At 55.7% G+C, this 20,019-nt stretch overlaps 7 protein-coding genes across 7 annotated transcripts; 3 read left to right on the top strand and 4 right to left on the bottom strand.

Annotated features, from left to right (window-relative positions):
• Positions 1 to 1,385: 1,385 nt before the first annotated feature.
• IE81DRAFT_326005 (hypothetical protein) lies at positions 1,386 to 2,021 on the bottom strand. The gene is made up of 2 exons (XM_025514698.1): positions 1,655 to 2,021; positions 1,386 to 1,579 (listed from the first exon to the last, which is right to left on the bottom strand). The coding sequence occupies exons 1-2, from the start codon at positions 1,914 to 1,916 to the stop codon at positions 1,533 to 1,535; spliced, it is 309 nt and encodes a 102-aa protein (XP_025367117.1). The 5' UTR covers positions 1,917 to 2,021; the 3' UTR covers positions 1,386 to 1,532.
• An 878-nt stretch (positions 2,022 to 2,899) lies between these two features.
• IE81DRAFT_326004 (hypothetical protein) lies at positions 2,900 to 4,975 on the top strand. The gene is made up of 3 exons (XM_025514697.1): positions 2,900 to 4,071; positions 4,158 to 4,601; positions 4,697 to 4,975. Exons 1-3 carry the CDS (start codon positions 3,079 to 3,081, stop codon positions 4,928 to 4,930), a joined length of 1,671 nt encoding a protein of 556 aa, XP_025367116.1. The 5' UTR covers positions 2,900 to 3,078; the 3' UTR covers positions 4,931 to 4,975.
• A 189-nt stretch (positions 4,976 to 5,164) lies between these two features.
• Positions 5,165 to 6,743, bottom strand: IE81DRAFT_247743 (hypothetical protein). Its single transcript, XM_025511289.1, has 4 exons — positions 6,344 to 6,743; positions 6,191 to 6,263; positions 5,947 to 6,112; positions 5,165 to 5,840 (listed from the first exon to the last, which is right to left on the bottom strand). Exons 1-4 carry the CDS (start codon positions 6,659 to 6,661, stop codon positions 5,297 to 5,299), a joined length of 1,101 nt encoding a protein of 366 aa, XP_025367115.1. The 5' UTR covers positions 6,662 to 6,743; the 3' UTR covers positions 5,165 to 5,296.
• Positions 6,744 to 6,948: 205 nt separating this feature from the next.
• Positions 6,949 to 9,190, top strand: IE81DRAFT_326002 (WD40 repeat-like protein). The gene is made up of 6 exons (XM_025514696.1): positions 6,949 to 7,543; positions 7,656 to 7,916; positions 8,013 to 8,168; positions 8,283 to 8,434; positions 8,551 to 8,723; positions 8,848 to 9,190. The coding sequence occupies exons 1-6, from the start codon at positions 7,340 to 7,342 to the stop codon at positions 9,036 to 9,038; spliced, it is 1,137 nt and encodes a 378-aa protein (XP_025367114.1). The 5' UTR covers positions 6,949 to 7,339; the 3' UTR covers positions 9,039 to 9,190.
• IE81DRAFT_326001 (DNA glycosylase) lies at positions 9,169 to 12,131 on the bottom strand. Its single transcript, XM_025514695.1, has 5 exons — positions 11,375 to 12,131; positions 10,747 to 11,245; positions 10,579 to 10,651; positions 10,029 to 10,503; positions 9,169 to 9,920 (listed from the first exon to the last, which is right to left on the bottom strand). The coding sequence occupies exons 1-5, from the start codon at positions 11,973 to 11,975 to the stop codon at positions 9,337 to 9,339; spliced, it is 2,232 nt and encodes a 743-aa protein (XP_025367113.1). The 5' UTR covers positions 11,976 to 12,131; the 3' UTR covers positions 9,169 to 9,336.
• A 1,384-nt stretch (positions 12,132 to 13,515) lies between these two features.
• Positions 13,516 to 16,151, top strand: IE81DRAFT_362502 (hypothetical protein; the record flags this gene model as incomplete). Its single annotated transcript, XM_025516740.1, has 5 exons — positions 13,516 to 13,642; positions 13,751 to 14,184; positions 14,590 to 14,817; positions 14,878 to 15,546; positions 15,640 to 16,151. The coding sequence occupies 5 exons, from the start codon at positions 13,516 to 13,518 to the stop codon at positions 15,874 to 15,876; spliced, it is 1,695 nt and encodes a 564-aa protein (XP_025367112.1). The 3' UTR covers positions 15,877 to 16,151.
• Positions 15,952 to 19,917, bottom strand: IE81DRAFT_325999 (hypothetical protein). Its single transcript, XM_025514694.1, has one exon. The coding sequence runs from the start codon at positions 19,616 to 19,618 to the stop codon at positions 16,187 to 16,189; it is 3,432 nt and encodes a 1,143-aa protein (XP_025367111.1). The 5' UTR covers positions 19,619 to 19,917; the 3' UTR covers positions 15,952 to 16,186.
• Between the last annotated feature and the right edge of the window lie 102 nt (positions 19,918 to 20,019).

The following is a 20,019-nucleotide window of genomic DNA, read 5'->3' as shown; positions in this document are numbered from 1 at the left end:
AGGCATCAATTGATGAAGCAGCTCACGGCGGGGTCTTGAAAAAGGCGAAATATGTAGGCAGCAAGCCCTACACTCACACTAATCCGCATGGATGTGCCTTGGCGGGCGGCGGCGTTCCATGCAAATAAGCATCGATGCTGCTGCTGATTGTCCGGCCCGACTGGGTTCAAATCTGCGGGCGCACGCACCATCAGCCCGGCCGCTTTTCGATCTACGCTCGAGCGAGCTGTGGTGCTACGCGATCCTTCATGGCGTGCATCCCGCTTCACATCCAAGATCTTTGTGAGCGGCGGTCGAGTGAGCACCTTTTTCAAGCTTCGTCATCGTGATTGCGCAAAGCATGACTTTTTGACAAAAGTCTCCCAACTACGCGGAGACGCTCAAGCACCACCACGAGCATACACGACCTAGCCCCCGCATGAACCGCTGCAAAAGCCTGTCTAGCCCTGTATTCGGCGCGTGGTCGGGCATTTCATTCACAGTGTGCAGTCGGCCACGAGTCTGACACACAGCTCACGCTCACTAGCTGCTGTCCCGGCGTGCCGCTATAGCGTAATTTTGATTCTTGATTGGTGCAGGTGCATGCACAGAGAGCGGCAACTTTTTAAGCTTGCACTCATGCGCATCACGCAGTGATTTGCGAACGCGCCCTGCCGGTAAACTTCCAACTTCATCCGCTATTTGACATCGATTGTGAGTGGGCATTATCCCGGCCCATAATCTAATAGTCAAGAGTAGTAGTAGTAGTAGTAGTAGTAGTAGTAGTAGTAGCTCTTAGGCTTCTGCTGGATCAATCAAGCAGCATGCCAGCATGCATGCATGCATGCATCAGACGGAGTCGACGGATGAAGAGCCGCGGGCCCTTGTTTTCGTGCGCTAGGAAAGCGGCAAAGGGTGGTTGTGCGCGCCCCCACTCCCGCGAAACCTAGCTATCGGTATACATATACCTGCCTCATGCTGTGAATCAGTGTGGGTCCGGGGTCGATCGCGTGATGTGTGCAGGGCTCGAGAATTGAGGTGTCTTGTAAAATTACTCATCACTCTATCGAGCAAATTAGATTTGGGTCAATCATAATCTTGACTTGCGGCCCCGTATCCAAAGTCGTCATTCTTCTTAAGTGATCATTCAAGATTGTCTTTGAGGCCAAGCAAAAAGTTGAAGCCGACGCGCATGTGGCTTTGAATTGTGATGAGTTTTAGAGTCTTGATCTTGAATGTGAGTCAATCGTGAATGACGAGTATACTCGAGCCTCGAGCACGACTGACGGGCTAGCTTTTGGTCCCGATTTCGATTCGTGATTGTGTGTACATACGAACGACGGACTATTTGAATCAACTCGCTAGAATCAGCCTGTCCATGCTGCCGAGGGTCCGCGAAGCTGTGAAGGCGAGACATGATCCTGTCAATAACTCACACTCAAAATTGTGATTCATGATTGTTTGTTGTTCAAATGGACATTTATCTGCATGCATGCAACGATCGTATCTCACGAATCGATCTTGGAGGCGCCCAAGCCTTGGCAATGCTCTAGTCAGGGAACAAACACCGGATTGATGCGAAAGTAGGGCTTATCAACCTGTGCGTCATTGATCCTTTGTGACCTCACGCTGGATGTGTCCTTCTACTGAGCCGCATCTTCTGGAGCCTTGACAGGAGCTGCCCACACTGCGACGAGGAGGATGTGCCAAAACATCTGTGGGTATGCACAGGCGTCAAGGACCTCAGGTTGTTCGATGGGGAAATGAAGGAGGTTATTGGGGTGGCAAGAGAGCTGGAGCAGATTAGGAGGAGGTATTGGGGCAAATTGGAGACCTGAACGGGGAGGAACCCATTTGCACACGAGGAGGGAGGCCTTTCTGGTGGAAGTAGAGAGCGAGGTCACAACAAGACCAAAAGAAGCACGCACGAGCAACATAGAAGCACATATCAAACACATAGAGCTCAAATGGTAGACGAGAGCTAGTCATGGAAGCTCACCTGCAATTGTACACACTCGACTCGGATACCATCAATGAATGAGCAGTCAAATGCCCGCATGTCCAAATTCCGCAATTCGTCGGAGAGCTACATGACGGACAGTCTCCCTCAGGACTGTATAGTCTGTGTGTTGAGCAGAGCACGGCTCCTCACTTTGGTGCGAGAAGGGTGTCAGTGGCTTGAGGCTGAGAGTCAAGAGTGCGTGTGCAATCACGTCGAGAGATCTTGAATTGAGATTGCTGCTCATGACATAATTGATAGTAATCAAAAATTTCGGGTTGAGATTGCTGCTCGATCATGACACAGTAATCAAGAATTTTGACTCTATCAAGCTTGTCATCAATTTTGAATCACAATCAAGAATCAAGGATGACGCATCACGAGCCTACAATTCGGACTCTTGACTCATGTCTTGAGTCTTGAATAGCACCCTGCAGGTAAATGGATCAAAATCGAGAATCAAGAATCAACATTCTTGATTGAAGAAACAGAAGAATGTGCACAAATCGAGATCGTCGAGTTCAGCCAAGAGGCAGACCCATTTTGGGCCGCGCCATTCAATGATTCGCTCGAAGACTGACGTGTATCACGTGATCATCTCCACCATGCAGCATGTGCTCAAGACTTGACCGCGCTTGCACATCGGAGTAGATGCCTGTCCGCCCAAACAACAGCCGCCTTCTGGTGGAGCACAACATCATTCCGATCACTCCCACATCCCCCCCCCCGCGACATTCATCCCAAGACGTCGCTATCGCACACTCTACTTGGGCGACTCGTCGGCCGCGCTCAGCCATGTCACCTCCTACGCACGCACCACCGCCGCTCTTCCCTCTGGACACGTTGCGCGATATTTCGGAAGGTCTGGGTCAAGTCCCACCCTCGAACAGCGCGCTCAATGCTCTAGCCTCAGACGTCGAATATAGATTGAGAACATTGATAGAAGATGCTAGCAAGTACATGAGACATGGAAAGAGGTCGCAGTTGCGAGCTGCAGATGTGGATAGGGCGCTCAGGGCATGGGGAGAGGAGGTGAGTTCAGCAAAAAGGGGCGGTGATGCGCATATCGGAGTGCAGGAGTGCAGACGAGAGAGGCACAGATGGGTGCAGACAGACTGCAATTTTGTGAGCCACTGCTACAATTTGCGTTGCTGATGCTATTCAGCCGCCCACTCTGTCACTTGCGGCTGCTTCGTGGACAGCCGCTGTACGGCCACTACTCTCAGCCCAGAGGACACAGCTCCCTGATCGCGCCAGCAGTACCTGTCTACAAGCGAGTGCAGACAACTTCGGGTCCTCAATACGTCTTGGATGATCCCGAAATCTCTTTGGAAGATATCAGCTCCCTTATCCGTCGACAGGCGCCCTTACAGCGCAGTCAGGGAGTGGGATGGGCAGCTCATTGGTTGGCTGTGGAAGGTGTTCAGCCTGACATTCCGCAGAACCCAGATCGAGGCAAGACTGGTCATTTGCCGCTCGAGGAAGACGCCAAGACATTCAATGCTCATCACCAGCAATCTGGATCGAATGGAACAGCTGCGGTCAATGGTGTAGGCAGAGCTTTGGGCGCTGTTGGACCTAGCACATTGGCCAGCGCTAGTGGCTCGACGCTTGCGGGCTCTTCGAGCGCTGCTGCGACGTTGAGTGCGCCTCAAGTCAGACCTCTGATCAAGCATGTTCTCTCTCGCGAGCTGCAGCTCTACTTTACGCGTCTGACAGACGCCATCATGAGCTCTCCATTGCCCGCTGCGCTGGACGGCGCGTCAGGATCCGCGCAAGACGAGCCAGCGTCGAGTGCAGGTGATGATGCCGTCGATAATCCTACTCGGTCTGCTGCTCTGTCGTCTCTTGCTGGAGATGCTGGTCTGGCGCAGTTGCTACCTTACCTCATTCAGTGGATCGGAGAACGTATCGTGGATCTCGTCAGCGCGTCTTCAGAGACATCGGGAGATGCGCAGCGACAAATCCAATCAGCACAGCAGAGCGCGACCGAAGCAGAAGGAAGGCAGGTCGAATGTCAAAGAGCGCTCGTGGCTATTCTAGGTGCTATAGAAGCAGTGCTTCGGAATTCTACCCTCCTTCTGGAACCCTATGTGAGTCCTGCCCTCCGATGCCGATGCGCTCGGAAGACCATCTTGAGACTGAGACGCACGCGCTCGACCTTGGCTTTGCTGCACAGCTGCATCAGCTCTTGCCTTCCATCCTCTCCGTCCTCTTGACCTCCCTTCTCCCTTCGTGCCTGCTTCTGCGCGCACGCGCCGCCTCGCTTCTCCGCCTGCTCTTGACCAACTACAACAAATCGTACCCTAGCTTGAAGCCTCGGCTTATCAGGACTTTGTCCAAGTGCGCAGTCTTGGAGATCTCTGGTCAAGAAAGGCGAATTGGTCATCCAATTGTCACTGTGCAAGGCGCTCTGCTAGGTATCGAGGCGTGCGGAGAAGCTTGCATCAAGAATGTCCTACTGCGTAGTGGTCTGGATAAAGTAGAGGGGAACAAGGTGGAAGAACGGACAGGCTTGGAAGAGCGAGGGACGGATGAGACCAGCTTGTTAGGAAAGATTGGCTTGGGCCTGCAAAGCAGACCAGGCCACGATAGAAAGAGTGCACTGGGTGTCGTCGTGCAGGTGAGGAACAGGATCGATGCAGTACTCCATTCCAGCTCGTCCAAAGCGGGCTCTGTCTGACCCGCCCGTTGCTGCCCTCAAATTTGGCGTGGCAGATCCTTGTGCCGCTCTCGCCGAGCTACACTTCCCCTTTGTCCGACCCTGAGCGATCAGACCTCCGGCAGAGTGTTCGTTCCCGACACGGACAATTCTTCGCCGACGTATTTGCCTCGAGCGAGGAAAATTTGGAGTCGATGGAGGTGGATGGGAACGCCGACGATGGGACGTTCATCGAGAAGAGCGTCAGGACCAGAATAGCAAGAGTGCTGGCCGGACCTGCTACAACTTAGACTTTGCAAAAATTGCGAGCTTGTTTGATTGCCTACAAGCAATGGCGAACAGGTTTCGTGATCTGTCGCCGCGTTGATTCGCGCTGTATTGTGCTCGGCCATTGGGTGATAATTGGACGTGGCGGGCTATCGCGTGTAACAGTGCGGTCTTTGCCAGAGCGGAAGCGCCATTGGTCGCCGACATTGCGCTGCCGCGCTGAACAGCAACCGTAAAGGTGTGCTTGACCGCTTCGAAGCTGTGCAGGACGAGATATGCCCGATTTGGAGGGCAATTCAGTCCCAAATTGTTGCGATTCGCAAACCACCGTTTCATCTTCGTTCTGCTGCTCCAACAAGCCTCGTGACACCGAGACTCCTCACGGACCGCTACACCTCCAACGATTCGCCGCTTCGCTCTCGAATGAAAGTGGTCCTTGATGCGCCTCCCTCGGTAAGACCGCTCGCGACTCCACTGGGCTTCAGCACTTCCCCGGTCCTAGTCTGTATAGCCGAGGTCGATCCGAAAGCAGTGGCGGTCATATTGGCGAGTGAAGCTGAAAGTGGCAGGGAACCTTCCCTCAACGCCAAAGCTTGAGCTTCTTCAGCTCTCCTTTTGGCCAGTCGTTCTCTGCGCTGAGCATTGTGCACTCTAAAGAGAACGATGGAAAAGAGTACACCGCCGGCTATGAAAGCGAAGAAAGCGCCAACCAAAATTCCAACCTTGACCTTGCGTTCCTCTTCTGCAAATCCGCATCGTCCTGTTTTTAGGTTGATGGTGTTCCCAAGTGAAGAGGAGTTTGGCGTAAAGGACTGGTCTCTGCAAGTCAGTGAGAGACATTCTTTATCGGAGGAGCATGCGGCGCCCAGTGGTTGCTGTGATAGACATCGCGAAGACCCAGCATCACAGAAAAGCCCGCTCTGGCAATTGTCCCTGATGAGGTCAAGCGAGTATGCATGGAATCAGTCTCACGAAGCGTTGCAATTGCACGCTGAGCGTGTCGTAGCCCTCGCATTGGCAAAGCTTCCGCGAGACCCACCTGCTTATGATGAGCCCATAGTCTTGTCGTCTAGAAACGTAGACGGTGTACAGAGTATTGTCGTGTATGCACTCGTTGCCCAAAGTGATGTTCTTGTGCTGACACGTGTATCGCAAGCACACACTGCTCGACCCTTGCGACACCGCCGACGGGGGCGCACACTCGTCTATGAGAGGGTGACGAGACCGAGAAAAGTTCAGCGCCAATCTTCATTCTGGAGCATGGCAAGTTTCGGCCCGCTCACCGTCACGATTCAGCTGGCAGGCAGAGCCTGCTGCTTGCTGCGGCAAGCATCTCGCCATCTCGTCTGGGCAGAACTGCGACGACGACGTGCGAAGGTGTAGGCGTGAGTCCTCGCCCGCCAACATAGCCAGCTATGAGTTAAGCGCATACATACCTGACCCCGTGGACAGATTCTGGGCCAATCATCCCTTGTAGTGCCATTGCCATAGCCAAAGGGGAAAGTGTCTCTTCTACAACCGTTAGGCCTGCACGTGCCTCTGCCTTCCACCAAGCTGGATGCGTCGCACCACGCTACATATCCGCAGTCGCTGACCAATTGATTCGTGTCCGGGGCTAGTCGAGTGTTGATGGGATCGCAGGTGAGCGGATACTGAACGCCTGCGGTCAACGTTGCCCTTGCGGGACAGATTGCGAGGAGGGGCAAGGCAACGGCGAGCATGGCCATGGCTAGTCCTTGCACGGTGCTCCGCATCTCCAGCAGCCACGCGGGATCTTTCGCGGCTCGAAGTCAAATTGAAATCGGTGATTGAGTTAAAAGGACGCAGTCCAGATGCTGAAGGTATCGATTCGAGAAAGAGAACTCATTCAGTGATCCATTCATTCATTCATCGCCGTCATCAATGCGCGTCCGTCTAGCAACGGAGCCCGCGCGGGTGCGGTCTTTTCGGCCGGGAAGCCCGCATCGCTTTCCGCGTCGCGCGTGTGGTGTGGTGACAATCAAGAATTCAGCCACCTAGCAGCACACGGCCGTGCAGTTAAGGCATCCATCGTCCTTGGCTCGCTGATCGTGCGGCCACCTGGACCTCTCTCATTCACATCTTCGACCACGCGGAATCCCAAACGGGTCAGGACAAGTCGGTCAGATTGTTCAGCCTACCTCAACGCAAGTCCACTGATTCGTGGCTGGGCTTGACGATCAGTCTTGCTTTCCTCTGCGTCGGGTGGTCATTCGGACCACAGCAGGGGCAGCAGGTCTTGCTTGCGTCCAACATTCTGACGATAGCTCGCCTTCGGACCTCAAGCAGCACAGCAACGCACTCGTTGGCACTCCCAATCCAAGCTCGATTGGGGAGCGCCCTCGTCAAAGGCTGCTTTTCCAACAGCTGTCCATGTCTGAGTAGCCGAGTCTCTACCTCACACTTGTTCAGACATGTCCTCCATCTTTCGAGCGCCGGGCAGCTTTGGTGCATCAGCAGCTAGCACTGCGCGTCCAGGTCTGGTCAATACCTCCAATACTGGAAGTCAAGCGGCGAGCAGCGACATTGAAGTGAACCCTTCTCCTCCAGATGGAATCTCTTCGCTCGATTGGAGCTCTGCTGCTGACTTTCTCGTGAGCGGGTGCTGGGACAACAATGTGAGTTTGATGATGGATCACGCCAGGTGCGTGCACGCTCCGCCTAGCGCACGAAGACTTTGATTCTGATCTGACGCCGCACTTGCCGCCGCCATACGTCTCGCCATCGCAGGTTCGCATTTACGGAGTGGAAGGGGCAGGGGCGGTGCCCAAAGCGATGTACAGTCACGAAGGTCCAGTGCTAGACACCATTTGGTCCAAAGACGGCTTGAGAGTCATAAGCGGCTCAGCAGACAAGACTGCTAAGCTGTATGACGTTCAGAGCGGACAGAGCAATCAGGTCGCTGCTCACGATGCACCTATCAAGCACGTGAGATGGGTCGATCAGGGAAACGGGCTGCTCGCTACTGCCAGCTGGGACAAGACGGTCAAGGTGAGTCACAAAGGTGGCGCACACCCGGCTGTAGTAGATGCAGGGCTGACACCGAGGCTGGCATACCCCATCTGATGCGAATGTACGATTGCGTAGTACTGGGACATGCGCCAAGGGAATCCTATCGCACAAGCCACACTTTCGGAAAGATGCTACGCTATGGACTGCGAGTGGCCATATCTGGTCGTTGGCACAGCGGATCGCAAGATCCACGTCTTTGATCTGCAGCAAAATCCCAATGCTCCTGCCTTTGTGAGTAGGCCTCGAAGCGCGATGCAAGCGTCTTTCTCGGGCGAAGGATGCCACGCAGGTGTATGCGGCAAACAGCTTACAGCTCATCTTTGTCTCGGGCCTTCGGTGTCGTAGTCGATCGACTCTCCACTCAAATATCAGACGAGGACCATCGCTTGCTTCAGACGAGCACCCGAGGTCGGCTTGGAACCCATGGCACCCGGCTTCGCACTTGGGAGCATCGAGGGACGAGTTGCGATTCAGTACTTCAAGGATGAGCACAAGGGGTAAGTGGATTGCGTGTGCGGCGGACCAAAATTTTGAGCGATGTAGCGCTGTCAGTGTTTTCAGGCGGCTTGCTGATTCGATTTCCTCCATACGACCTCTTTTCTCGCTTGTCCAGCTCGAACTTCTCGTTCAAGTGTCATCGAAAAGAGCCTCCTACGGGTAGCAGGGAACCAGCTGTGGTGTGTCCCGTCAATGAGATCAGCTTCACGCCTCAAGGCACATTCTCCACTTGCGGCTCGGATGGAACCTTCACCTTCTGGGACAAGGACGCTCGTACGAGGCTCAAGAGTGAGTAGCCTATCGTAGCACGGCGCTCTGAACACGCTTCATTCCCAAAGAGTCCCTCTCTTCCCTAACACGAATTGCTCACGCGCTGTTTCCCCTCTCTTTCCTCCTACCGCCCTTCGCGCAGCTTTTGACCGCAAAGCAGCTCCGATCAGCGCAACGGCTTTCAATCGAGACGGTAAAATCTTTGCGTATGCCGTGTCGTACGATTGGCACGCGGGTCATCAGATGGCTAATCCGCCCAATAGCGGAAAGGACAAGATCTATCTTTTGCCCGTGGCCGAAGAAGACATTCGCAGGAAGCCTCCCAAGAGGTGAGGTTCTGCCAATTGCTCTTGACTTTCTGCCCACTCGGCGGATGGTGACAGGCGCGAGAAGAAGGACCACGAAAGGAGAAGACTTCGAATAGAAGCAAGGTACCCACACTTCGCGATATGTTGCGAGCGAGCGACGTCAATGAGATATTGTCATAATACATTTGGCGCATCGTGATGGTGCTGCGTGGCGTGGCCAGGTTTGCAGGATGATGGAGCATTGTGACGAGTTAGAAGGCACCTCTATGAGAAGAGGACGCTTGGCAAGTGCGCAAGCTGCACTCCGAGCGGCCTTACCTCATTCATCTTTTTATCCGCTTGGCGGGCGCGCCAGCAGATTGAGCAAAAGACGAGAGCTCCCAGCATCTGACGTTGCCCGTAGACAAGCTGCAGTGCGACAATTCGTCGATGGAGACCCACGCCCTCTTGGGCAACGGTCCAGCACTGTATACCGAAGGTGCGCTTTCCCTGCTATGTTCATGTCGCTGAGCAGTCCCATTTGGAGTGCACCGAGACGCGGCTGCATGCAACGAAGATTGCGAAATAGAAGTGGGAAGAGTCATCTCGTAGACGTGCATGTGCAACTTGATGTGCGAGAAGAGGTGGGTGATTTTCCCGCGAGCTTTCAAGCGTGCGACCTTGAAGTCGAGGCTCTCGGAAAGGAGGGCAGATGCAAGCCTCTCAGCTTCGGCTTCCATCGCCTGCCTGGACGAGATTCCCGGGCGCTCTGTCAGGGGAGTGCTCTGAGCGTGCACGATCGCCCGACGCTTGCCCGTTTGCTTCTTGTCGGGCGTGGTCCTCTTGTGCATTTCACCAGATTCAATCTTGTCCTTTGCTTCGCCTTGCAAGGTTGATGCTGGGAACTGCCACAAGCCGGCCAAGAGGCCTGATGACAAGTAACCCACCACAAAGCTGGGATAAGCCTCAGTGCCCTGCAGCGCTGTCTTCGGATGTACTCGATAGGCAAGCCGTACTCCTCCTACTGCACACTCACCCTTCTCTGCTCTCTGCTCGATCAAAAGCTTCCCCTCGCTTGATCGAATCACAAGCACCAGACAAGCCTCTTCCCTCGGCGCTTTCTTGACCACCTTTTTTGGAAAGCGCTGCACGTGAGCTCGAACAATGTCCAAAGCCTGCTGTGAAATTTGATCGTCGGTATTTGAGCCTGTGCCCTCCGGCTTGACATGTTGGCTTTGTTGCAAATTCGAGACGGTTCTAGCTCGACCAAAGTTGAGCTTGCTCTGGAGCTTGTTTGTTGCGACTTTCTCCTGCGCTGAGCCGCTCGAGGCTTTCATGACCCCCTGGCGCTTCCCCAGCGAGGGGGCTACCTCGTCAATCGGGTCGCACAGGGTGCACAAATCTTCGATGTCTGTCTCCTCCGACACTGCGGGAGACGAGTGTGGGAAACGCTCAACGGTGCGGTGTGTTTCGTCGTTTGGACGAAGCGTGCCAGCAGCCAGTGTGCTTCCCTGTGATCAAGATTTTGTGATGTCAGCTGGCTTGGAAGTCTTGCGACATGTCAGTGACCGCTGGCTTCGACGTACCTCGGCGTAAGCTCGGCACGTAGGACGAATCGGACATCTCTGACAGTCAGGCCTGAGGGGCGTGCAAATGGTACTGGACTCGCGCAAAAGGTTGTGAAACGTGACGCAGGGAGGTCAGAGTAGCAAGACGAAAGCGCAACTCGTGCAAAATCAAACTCAATCACTCACGCCCCCAGTTCCATGATAGCCTGACCCCAATCCCCGCAGCTCTTGCTAGGCAGAGTCTTGCCGTTCGTGTCCCTCTTTGCCACAGCCTCTACGCATGCTCTCGCTTCCCTCTCCAACACATTGAGCACCTTTTTGCTGCTCATGTCGGCGTACAATCCTATCTGACGAGAATAGACGCGGTAAGCGTTTCCATCCATCATGGGTGCAGGTTGACCAAAGACGATGCAAGAGATCGCTCCGGCAGTATAAGGTCCAACACCCGGCACGTCTTTGCAAAGCTCTTCCATGGAAGAAGGCAAGAGACCATCATAGGTAGGGTGTGAAAGGACCAATTGAGCTGCTTTCTGAAGACGAGTGGCGCGAGAGTAGTAGCCTAGACCTTTCCACATTGACAAGACTTCTTCAGAACTGGCTGAAGCTAGCGCAGAGAGGCTTGGCCACTTGCTCAGCCATCGATTATAGTATGGTATGACCGTCTCCACTCTGGTCTGCTGCAGCACTGCAATTCGTTGAGGACGGATGGTGAATATGAGGCAGAGGCGTCGGACGAGATGCGATCAAGCGAGCAGTGCACTTTGTGAATCCGACAACAGTCACAGCACGAATCGTCTGATCCCTCCAAACTCACTGATTTCAGAAATCAGAACCTCATAAGATCTCCTTTTCAGTAGTTCCCTCAGCTCCGACTCTTTGCCCACATACAATGTCGGATCTATAAACGTTCTTCTCCAAGGCATCTTGCGCGCAGCGCTGACTCCTTCGTACCAATCCAGTAGCGCTTGCCTCGTCTGAGCTCCCAACGTCTTCGCGCTAGCCATGCGGTCGTCTTCGATACCGTCTGATAGTGGAGCGATCTCTTTCGTGGAGCACAGTGCGGCTTCCGAGAGCAACAGAGCAGTGTGATAGGATGTGGTGTGATGCCTAGCCAGCTCGGTCGCCCGCGAACAGGGTCCCTGCATCGTGGCACGCTCAGCGCGATTGCTCTTCCGAGGCGGTGCGTGCGCAACATCAGCATCCACTCTGCGCCTCTTCTTCAATCTCTCGAATTTCTTGTCCTCGCTGACCATCTCGCTCGCCTGCGACTGGATCGATACGCTGCTGCGGCTGCTGCTCGATGCGAAACTACTCGAATCCTTCTCTTCGCTCGTCCAACCGCTTCCTTCTTGCGAATCCGCAGGAGCTGCGAAAAGCGAGCGGGCTTTCTGGGCTGCTTGGCGAGCAGGAGGCATAGTGTCTCAAAGCTCCACTCCACCAATCGTGAATTGAATGCTAGTCTGTGCTACAACAGCGTCTTGAATTGGGCTTGCTGGCTGTATGTATGCGAAGAGACGCCCATCGAGAGGCGAACAATCAAGACTCAAGGCTGCACAACGCCCCAAGTTGACGCTTCGCTGCTTGATAATCGAGACGGACGCGCGCATGCGCAAATCACGAATCAACACGCGCTTATTGTTGTGACTCGCCGAGCGTAATCCGCTCTACGACGCGTCGTGGCGGGAGGTGGTCATTGAAGCCCGCACGAGAAGAACAATAAAGCGAATGTGAATTCTTGATTCACATTGTTGTGAATGTGAATGTGAATGTGAATGTGAATGTGAATGTGAACCTTGAATGTGGATGTGAATTAGGGCAACATCAGCCAGCCATGCAGCCTTCATCTGTAGTTCGAATCACAATCACGCATGGCACCCGACCTCCAGTGGGACCTGCTTTCATCACCAGCACTAGCACTAGCGCGAGCACCAGCATCAGCATCAGGCTTTATCTGCCCGCCCTTCGTCTATTCGAATCTTTCAACACATCTCTTGCGGCTCGTTGGGGGGTGCAGCGAGAAGAAGAGAGCATGCTGCGGCACAGCTTACTAGTTCGATCCAGCAGCTCCCCTCCGTGCTGCGATCGCGTGGCCGCACTTGCAGAAGCATCTTTACGCCGCCGTACATCAACTTCGGCCCAGGCGAGATGGGCGTGCAAAGGTAGCCCAGTCGGAAAGAGATGTGCTTCTTCGGCTTCAGTACGAGGAGATGCGAGGAGGGCTGAGCGGTCGGACAAGGCTGTTGCGACTTGCACTTCGCAGAGAGCGACTCTGGACTTGATCGTCAGCAAAGATCATTGCCGATCCACGCTGCAGCGTCCACGCTCTTTCTCTTCTCGCCCATCCGCTCTTCATGCAAGACCCTTGGCATCTCTCGCCGCATCGTCGACATCTCATCATCCCAACAAACATCAGAGCGAATCGTCGCACCTTTCAGAGGCACCTCGTCACGCGTCGCTTTTGGCGCTGAGAGATGCACAGCAGATGTTTGAACTGCCGGCTTTGAGCGATTCGATCTGGGCAGAGAGACTGGGACGCGCGGCAGAGAGACTGGAGAGGCACAGCAGGGCGCTCACTCGACACGAAGCGGCAACGGAGGAGCGGAATATTCGCATTGCGCGTGAGTGTTCGGACCGAGTCGAGGCCGTGGAGCTCGTTCAAGTGCTCGACATCCTTGACTGACTTGTCAATGGTGCGGGGCTGATACCGCAACGCTCTCCAGTCGTCGCTCCCAATAGCGATGCGAGCTCTCGATTACTGCAAGCGCTGCTTGATGATCCATTGGCTTTTGCAAGCTCCAACTCGAGCTCCAGCGCCTCATCGGCAATCGATCTGGCTTCAAATGCAAAGACGCTTTCACTCGAAGTGGATCCCCATGCTCACGCTCTGATCCGGTGCGTCGTCCCAGTGCGCTCTTTGCCAGACGTACATGCGCTGAATTGACATTCTCCATCTCCATGCCTGTTTATCGACATGTCAGTGCGTCTGATAGCGGATTGCCTGCGAGCGGAGTTAGTAAGGATGCGCTCGAGATTGATTTGCCGTGGCTGCGAGAAGCTCAGTTAGAGATACTGCAAGTCTCAGGTGAGTGCAAAGGCGCAGCTCCGAAGCTTGGCCTCGGCTTCTGCGCAGTTGTCAGACAAGGTGCGAATCGTGCCCATCTCAATCTTCGTCCTGATCCTCCGTGCGCAGAATCAGCCGACAGCACGAGCTGCCTCGACGCGCTGTACGAATGCGACATGCACACCTTCCTCCTCTCTGCGCAAGACATTCTGCTTCTGCGCAGGTCGGGCAGGCTGGCCAAGGAGAGGGGCGCTTCGGAGCGAATAGAGCGGGCTCGACGCCAGTTGGACTTGTTGGCCATTTTCTTGGACTGGCCTGGTACGGTCTTGGTGGTCGATCATGGAGATGGGACGCTCGACGAGGCAGCGAAGGAACGTGTGCTGGACACCCTAGAGGAAGTCATCAGCGCTGACGTCGGACGATTTGACGAAAAGCCTCAAGATGATGCAAGCGTAGAGGCAGCAGCTGGCCCAAGGGGTTTGCAGCTCTCCGTGCTTCACGTCTCTACCACTGCTGCATTGCTCGCCAACGGGCATTTGCGCGTTGGACTTGGCTTGCCGCTGGTGGGTCCGCAAGGCAAGTCGAGCTCGACTGGCGACTCGACGTCAACATCAACGTCCAAACCGGACGCCGCGCGCGCTTGGGAGCTTTTCGCACAGCTATCCGCCTCATCCGGTCTTTCGGAGCTGCGAGCGCATTTCTTGTTTGCGCCACTCTTGAATCCAACATCTGCTGAGAGGTCACTCACGAGATCAAGACGAGCTGCAAGTGTCGCGTGCCAAAGCGCCGCACGGTTATTGCGACACGCGTTGGAAGAAGCTAGAGCACGCTTGATCATCGCGCAAGAAGATGTTCGACGAGCGCAAGGCCTTCGCGATGTGCTTCGACAAGGTGTTCAGCGCGATTTGAATAGCTTGGCCCTACGAGTATTGTCAAAGGACCATCTCAATTCTACCAATCCTTTGCAGTCTTCTAGATCCGACGTTGACTCTTCGGCGAAAAATAACAAGCTGCACATTAGAGCAGGCGATAGGTCCCGCTCCGCTCTGGGCTCCGCCAGCGACTCTGCATCCTTGCTCGAAAAGACCTTTTCACAAAGGTTGCCCTGGTGGAAATTGCTCTGGAAAGTGGACGATGTGAGGGCAGAGGTGGACAATGCCGTGCGGAGTAGCTTTTCGAAGGATTTGGAGGATCAAGTGAGTGCATGAGACGCATGCATACTGGTTCTGCGCACGAAAAGGACGCTGATGTGAAAGGCTGTCATCGTGTCGAAGCTCATATTCGAAGCTGGAAGGACATTGAGCTTTGCGGAGGATCAGATGAAGGTGACTGAAGCTGCGCTCGGCACCCTCACCGCTCGGTCGCGCTCCGAGAATGCGGGCCGAGCCGAGCTCTCTAGTTCGTTGGTGGGCGGCGCGACGTCCTGGCAAGGTCACATGGAGGCCTCTCAGAGGTCCTACTTCGATTCTCCGCTCCTGCGCAATCAAATTGCGCAGCAGTCCAAGCTTCATCGAGCTGCTGGATCTTCCAGCTCGAACCTGCTCCAACCGCGATCCTTTGCATGGCCCATCACTTCGCGTCGTTCGCAACTCTTTTCACAAGGAGGTCCTCTGGAGGTGCTCGTATCTCGAGCTCAAGCCCTCGTGATGCGTTTCTACCTGTCCACCGGTACTATTGCGAGCGCATCGCTGATCAGCGCTCAACTACCCGCCGTATCGCACTGGTTGAGCGCAAACACCTTCTTGGGAGAAGACGCGTGCAAGACCCTATTGCCGCTCGCCATGCAGTCTTCCACAGCCGCCGGCGTCTCGCTGCTCGCCACGCTGGCTTTTGCGTTTCATCTGCAAGGCGCATGGACCAAAGCCAAGAGGCGATTCTGGACGGATTGGGATAGACTTGCTCAAGGCTTGGAAGCGGACCTGGAAGTGAGTTTCCCCCTTTTTCCCCCATTCCAAACCTACAGCCGAGTTTAGCAATCCTCCTTGCTAATCTAAACCCCACCACAATCTCGCCTCAAGTCCAATGTCGTCTCTACTCTACGCGAACACGTCTTTGCGCCTCCTTTTGCAGCTGCGCAAGGTCTCGACGAGATGATGCACAAGCGTCGTGCAGAGTTGGCGCTGCTCGCCGAAAGATTGCAACGCGCGCAAGAGCTGCTGCTGCTGCTGCTGTCGTCTAGCCAGAGCGACGCAGTCGAAGCTCAATCTTCCCTTGACCCAGCTGGTCCGACTCGTCCGCAAGATCCACTTTCATAGGCCGAGCCACTGGGAAAAGACACGAAAGGCCTGCACCAGCATGCTAGCTAGCATGACTAAGAGTCAATTATCATGATTGCGAAGATATTTTGCTTGGGAGAGAGGGGGGGGAGGGGGGGGGGTGGAAAGGGGAAGCTTGGTCGAGCCAATGCAGGATATGACTACAGTTCGTTTGAAAGCGTGTCGCACGTACTTGGAAGCAAGAGAGGAATAGACATTTCGAAAACCCCGGTGCCGTGATTTGACTGAGCGGCAACATTCGAATGCGGCTCTAGGAATCGTTGAAAGCATCTAGCTCGAGCGACGCCGCTCAGATCGCAAGGGGTCTCGGCTCATCGTTCGGGCCATGTTCGCCCATGTCGTCTTGGAAAGCCATGGTCACTGGAGAGACCATGCCGCCAAAGAGCGGAGAGTAGATGGGCAGTCCAGCAGCAGAAGATGGGACTGTGGCATGGTTGGGATGATTCGAAGAAGAAGTGCCGGAGCTTGGTACGGTGGACGCTCCGAACACGGGCGTCAAGCCATTACTGGGTACTGCAGACATTTGGCCCAGAGTCGGCGGCGGTGCCGGCTCGCTGACCCGCATGGAGGAGCTGCGTCTGCCGAGCTCCGACCCATCTCCGTGCCTGCCCAGCGGTCCCGCTTGCAAAGGACCTGCCCGTAATGTAGAAGGAGCAGGTGAGCCGCGAGGACTAGCATCAGAAATGCGCAGTCTGGGCATTGCCGTCGCGGGTGACTCCGCTAGGTTTTCTTCCTCCACCATGGATGTAGCAGGCAGTGCGACAGCATTGACGTCGGTTGTCTCCGTAGCCGCGCTGCTCTCCCGCGTGGCCACAGAAACCGTCTCTGCAGCTGCTTCTCGAGCTCTGCGTGCCTTTCTTTCTCGTTTCTCCCGGCGCGTGACCTTGCCGCGCGAGGCTGACAGCTCAAGATGAGGAACTTCAGCTAGCTGTGAGGCGCTCACGACCCCGTTTGCCGCCGCACTCTGCGAGCTGTTGGCGCCCTCGGTTGATCTAACGGGCCACAATATAGGCGATACGAAGAATGCTTGCCGTCTTCTTTCCTGCGCACCGTCTGGATCCGCCGCATCCACAGCCATTGCTGACGGGCTGGCAAGCTGTGTAACGTAGCGTGGCGCTGCTCCCATGTGGATGGTCGCGCCTTCGTTGATACTGCGGAAAGGCGAGTGCTCGTTGTTGTTGGCACGAGATGAATTGCTCGCAGGGCTGCGACCGATCTGACGGGACGAACGCGTCAAGAGAAAAGCGCCTAGGTGCTGACGACCATTATTTGCAGATACGCCCTGGCCATCCCGGAAAGCGCCCATAGGGATCCGGTGCCAACGTGTGATTGCGTTCAAGTTGACATCAGGATGGCCTGCATCCATGACTGAGCTCGACACTCCTGAAGTCGCAGTGGAAGCAGAGGCGCGGCTGGAAGACCGCGGTCTCAGCGTGGCGGTGGATGCCTGCATGTCTGCGCCAGAGGCGCTCATGGCGTCATTGTCTCCATTCTCCGTCGCCCCCCCACCGCTATCATCATCTGAAGCGTCCGATGACGCGTCGCTGCTCCGCCAAAGCATGGCTGCATCCACTACGTCGTCCAGCTCTACAGGATCGACAGCCGCAGTCGCACTCCCTTCCGATGTAGGTGACTCCGAAGGCAGCATGTTTGAGCTGCTCTCGCCTGTCGCGGTGGAGGACTGGCGTCGCGAACGCTTCACCGAGTACGGTGGATTGAGGTCCGACGCCCGACGGTGTGTCCTCTTCCTACTGCCTGCAGCCAAGCCCCGCTTTTGCAACCCACGCCTCGAAGTGAATGGCGAAGGGGCTTGGTTTGAGCCATTCAATACTGCTCGATTCACGCCTTTTGCAGACGTGGGCATGAACGACCCCATGGCGGGGAGAGCGTCAGACTGCCTGAGAGGTGTGGTGGGCAGCGACGAAGCGGCTGAAGGCAGTGCCGCGTGCTGTGATGCTGGGCTCGGAGCTTCGCTAGCTTCTGCCACATGCGCCTGACTGCCTGTGAGGAGGGAAAGGTCGACACCGGCGAGAATGTTCGCCGCTTCGTCGTGCGAGATGCCCAAGGCGTCTGCAGCTGCTGCGATCGCAGCCTGTGGATCGCGCGCCAGTTCCGAAAGGGACATCGAGAAGTCGAGCTCAAATGGATTGCTTATATCCACGCCTTCGCTAACAGCCGACTGATCTGTAAAAATCGCCTGTCCTGAGGATGTTGCGGCGGTCGCAGCCCGTTGCAGGCTGTTGGACTGCTGCGTGGGGCTTTTTGAAGAGCGAGCTGCAGGTGTAGCGGTCGCAGTCGCAGTCGCAGTCGCAGGAGAGATTCGCCGGGACTTAGCAGCGGCGATCGCGCGCGCGCGTCTCGTATTCCGACCCCCTCGAGGAGCGACCGAACCGACGAGCAGACGCGGGAAAGGCATTTCCTCATCTCCGAGCTCGTCGGTGGTGTCACCAGAGTCGTCGTAAACTTGAGCAGCCTCCTCTTGCCACCGCCGCCAATCATCGCGCCCGCTCGCGGAGACACCCTCTAAATCGCCGTCGTCGTCGGTCGAGTCGTAGCTGTCGCTGTCGTTCGCGAATTCGAACTCGCCGTCTGAGCCAAAAACAGCCTCTCCATCGCCTGCTCGCGCGTAAATCAGCCTACCATCGAGGTCTTCAATAACCAGTAGCGGCACCATCTGAGATGCGCTTGCTGCTGCCGGGACAGTGGAATTTGAAGCCAGCGGGACTTGCGTATTGCCGACGGCGTTCGACGCAGCACCCGCTTGCGCATCGAGCAACGCCATAGCATCCGCGTCGCCGATCTGTGCGAGGAGCGCCGGATCACGGACGGAGCCGTCTAGCTCGCTAAGATCACCGAGATGGATGTCGCTCTCATTGTCATCCGTTAGCTCATCGTCGTCCTCGTGCGGGCTCAGGTGGAAACCCACGCTGTGATCACTCTCGCTGCCGGTGTCGGAAGCGAAGAAGTCGGTGAAGGAGGGTTCAGATGACGATCCAAACACATCTTGCGGCTCGAACAGCTCATCCGTAACCTCGTCGATTCCCAACGACCGCATTGTGTCGGGCGACATCGAATGGTGTCGACGAGCTCTATGCTGCGACTCCTCCTCGTCTCCATCTGTCGTGCTGGCTCGTCCTTGTCGCGCCTCGCTGAGATGAACACTCTGATGAGGGCCAGGCAAGCCAGACGTGCCTCTGCTGTTCATCCCGACGCTGTTCCTGCGGTCGAGCGAGCGTGTGCTTCCGCGCTGGGCTTGCATGTGTCTTTTGTGAGCCTCCTTTCGCAGAGCTCGTTGGATGATGTACTGCTCTTCTTCGTCGGTGTTCATGCCTCGCTCGGTGTCGGACTCGCCGGAGCCCAAGAGCGAATCGCCATCGCCTGCTGCCCTGAGCTTAGCGGCCATGACGGATTCGGTGTCGGACTCAGAGTCAGTGTCGGACTGTTTCTCTGCGCTTCCCGAGCCTGCGGGGGTCCGCGATCTTCTCGCGCCCGCAACGGAAGTAGATGCACCATTGGAATCCTCCCTCTCACTCGGCACATCCGTCAGATCAGTGTCCGAACCAAGCTCGGCCTGATAATCCTCCTTGCGGACGGAAGCCTTGCGTTCCGCGGTGCGCTTGCGGCCCCGTCTATCCGCAGAGCGCTTCATCGAGTGTGCATCCCTGCTATCGTTGCGAGTACTGCTCACGCTTCGCAACTTGCCTTCGCGCTTTGCGCTCATCTTCGGCAAGGCGTCTTCCGGAACAGCCAACCTGACGCCCGCAAATCGTTTTTGAGACCGCGCTGATCGAGGGCTGTATCTTGAGCCTCCAGAGTCGTCGGAGGAGGAGCTGGTGCACTCGTCCGAATTAAACGAGGAGAAAGTGGGGCTCCCAGACAGCGGTGCGCGAGTGCTGCGCTGTTGAGATGGGTGCGAGCTGCCTCGTATGCTGGTACGCGCCCCTTTTAGGATAGGCGTACTTGCTCCTGAACTTATTCTGCTTGCAGGAAGGGGAGAATGTGGGAGCCTACCGGAAATGGCTGGGAGGGGGGGGAGGAAGTGGAGGGTATGGCAAATGCACCACGTCAGCCTGGGTGAAGGAAAAGCCAGGTAAATGTGGCAGAAGTGGAAGGGCCATTGGT

Source organism: Ceraceosorus guamensis (genome assembly GCF_003144195.1).
Source record: "Ceraceosorus guamensis strain MCA 4658 unplaced genomic scaffold IE81scaffold_86, whole genome shotgun sequence".
Lineage (NCBI taxonomy): Eukaryota > Fungi > Basidiomycota > Exobasidiomycetes > Ceraceosorales > Ceraceosoraceae > Ceraceosorus > Ceraceosorus guamensis.
This window is presented reverse-complemented; position numbering and strand designations above follow the sequence as displayed.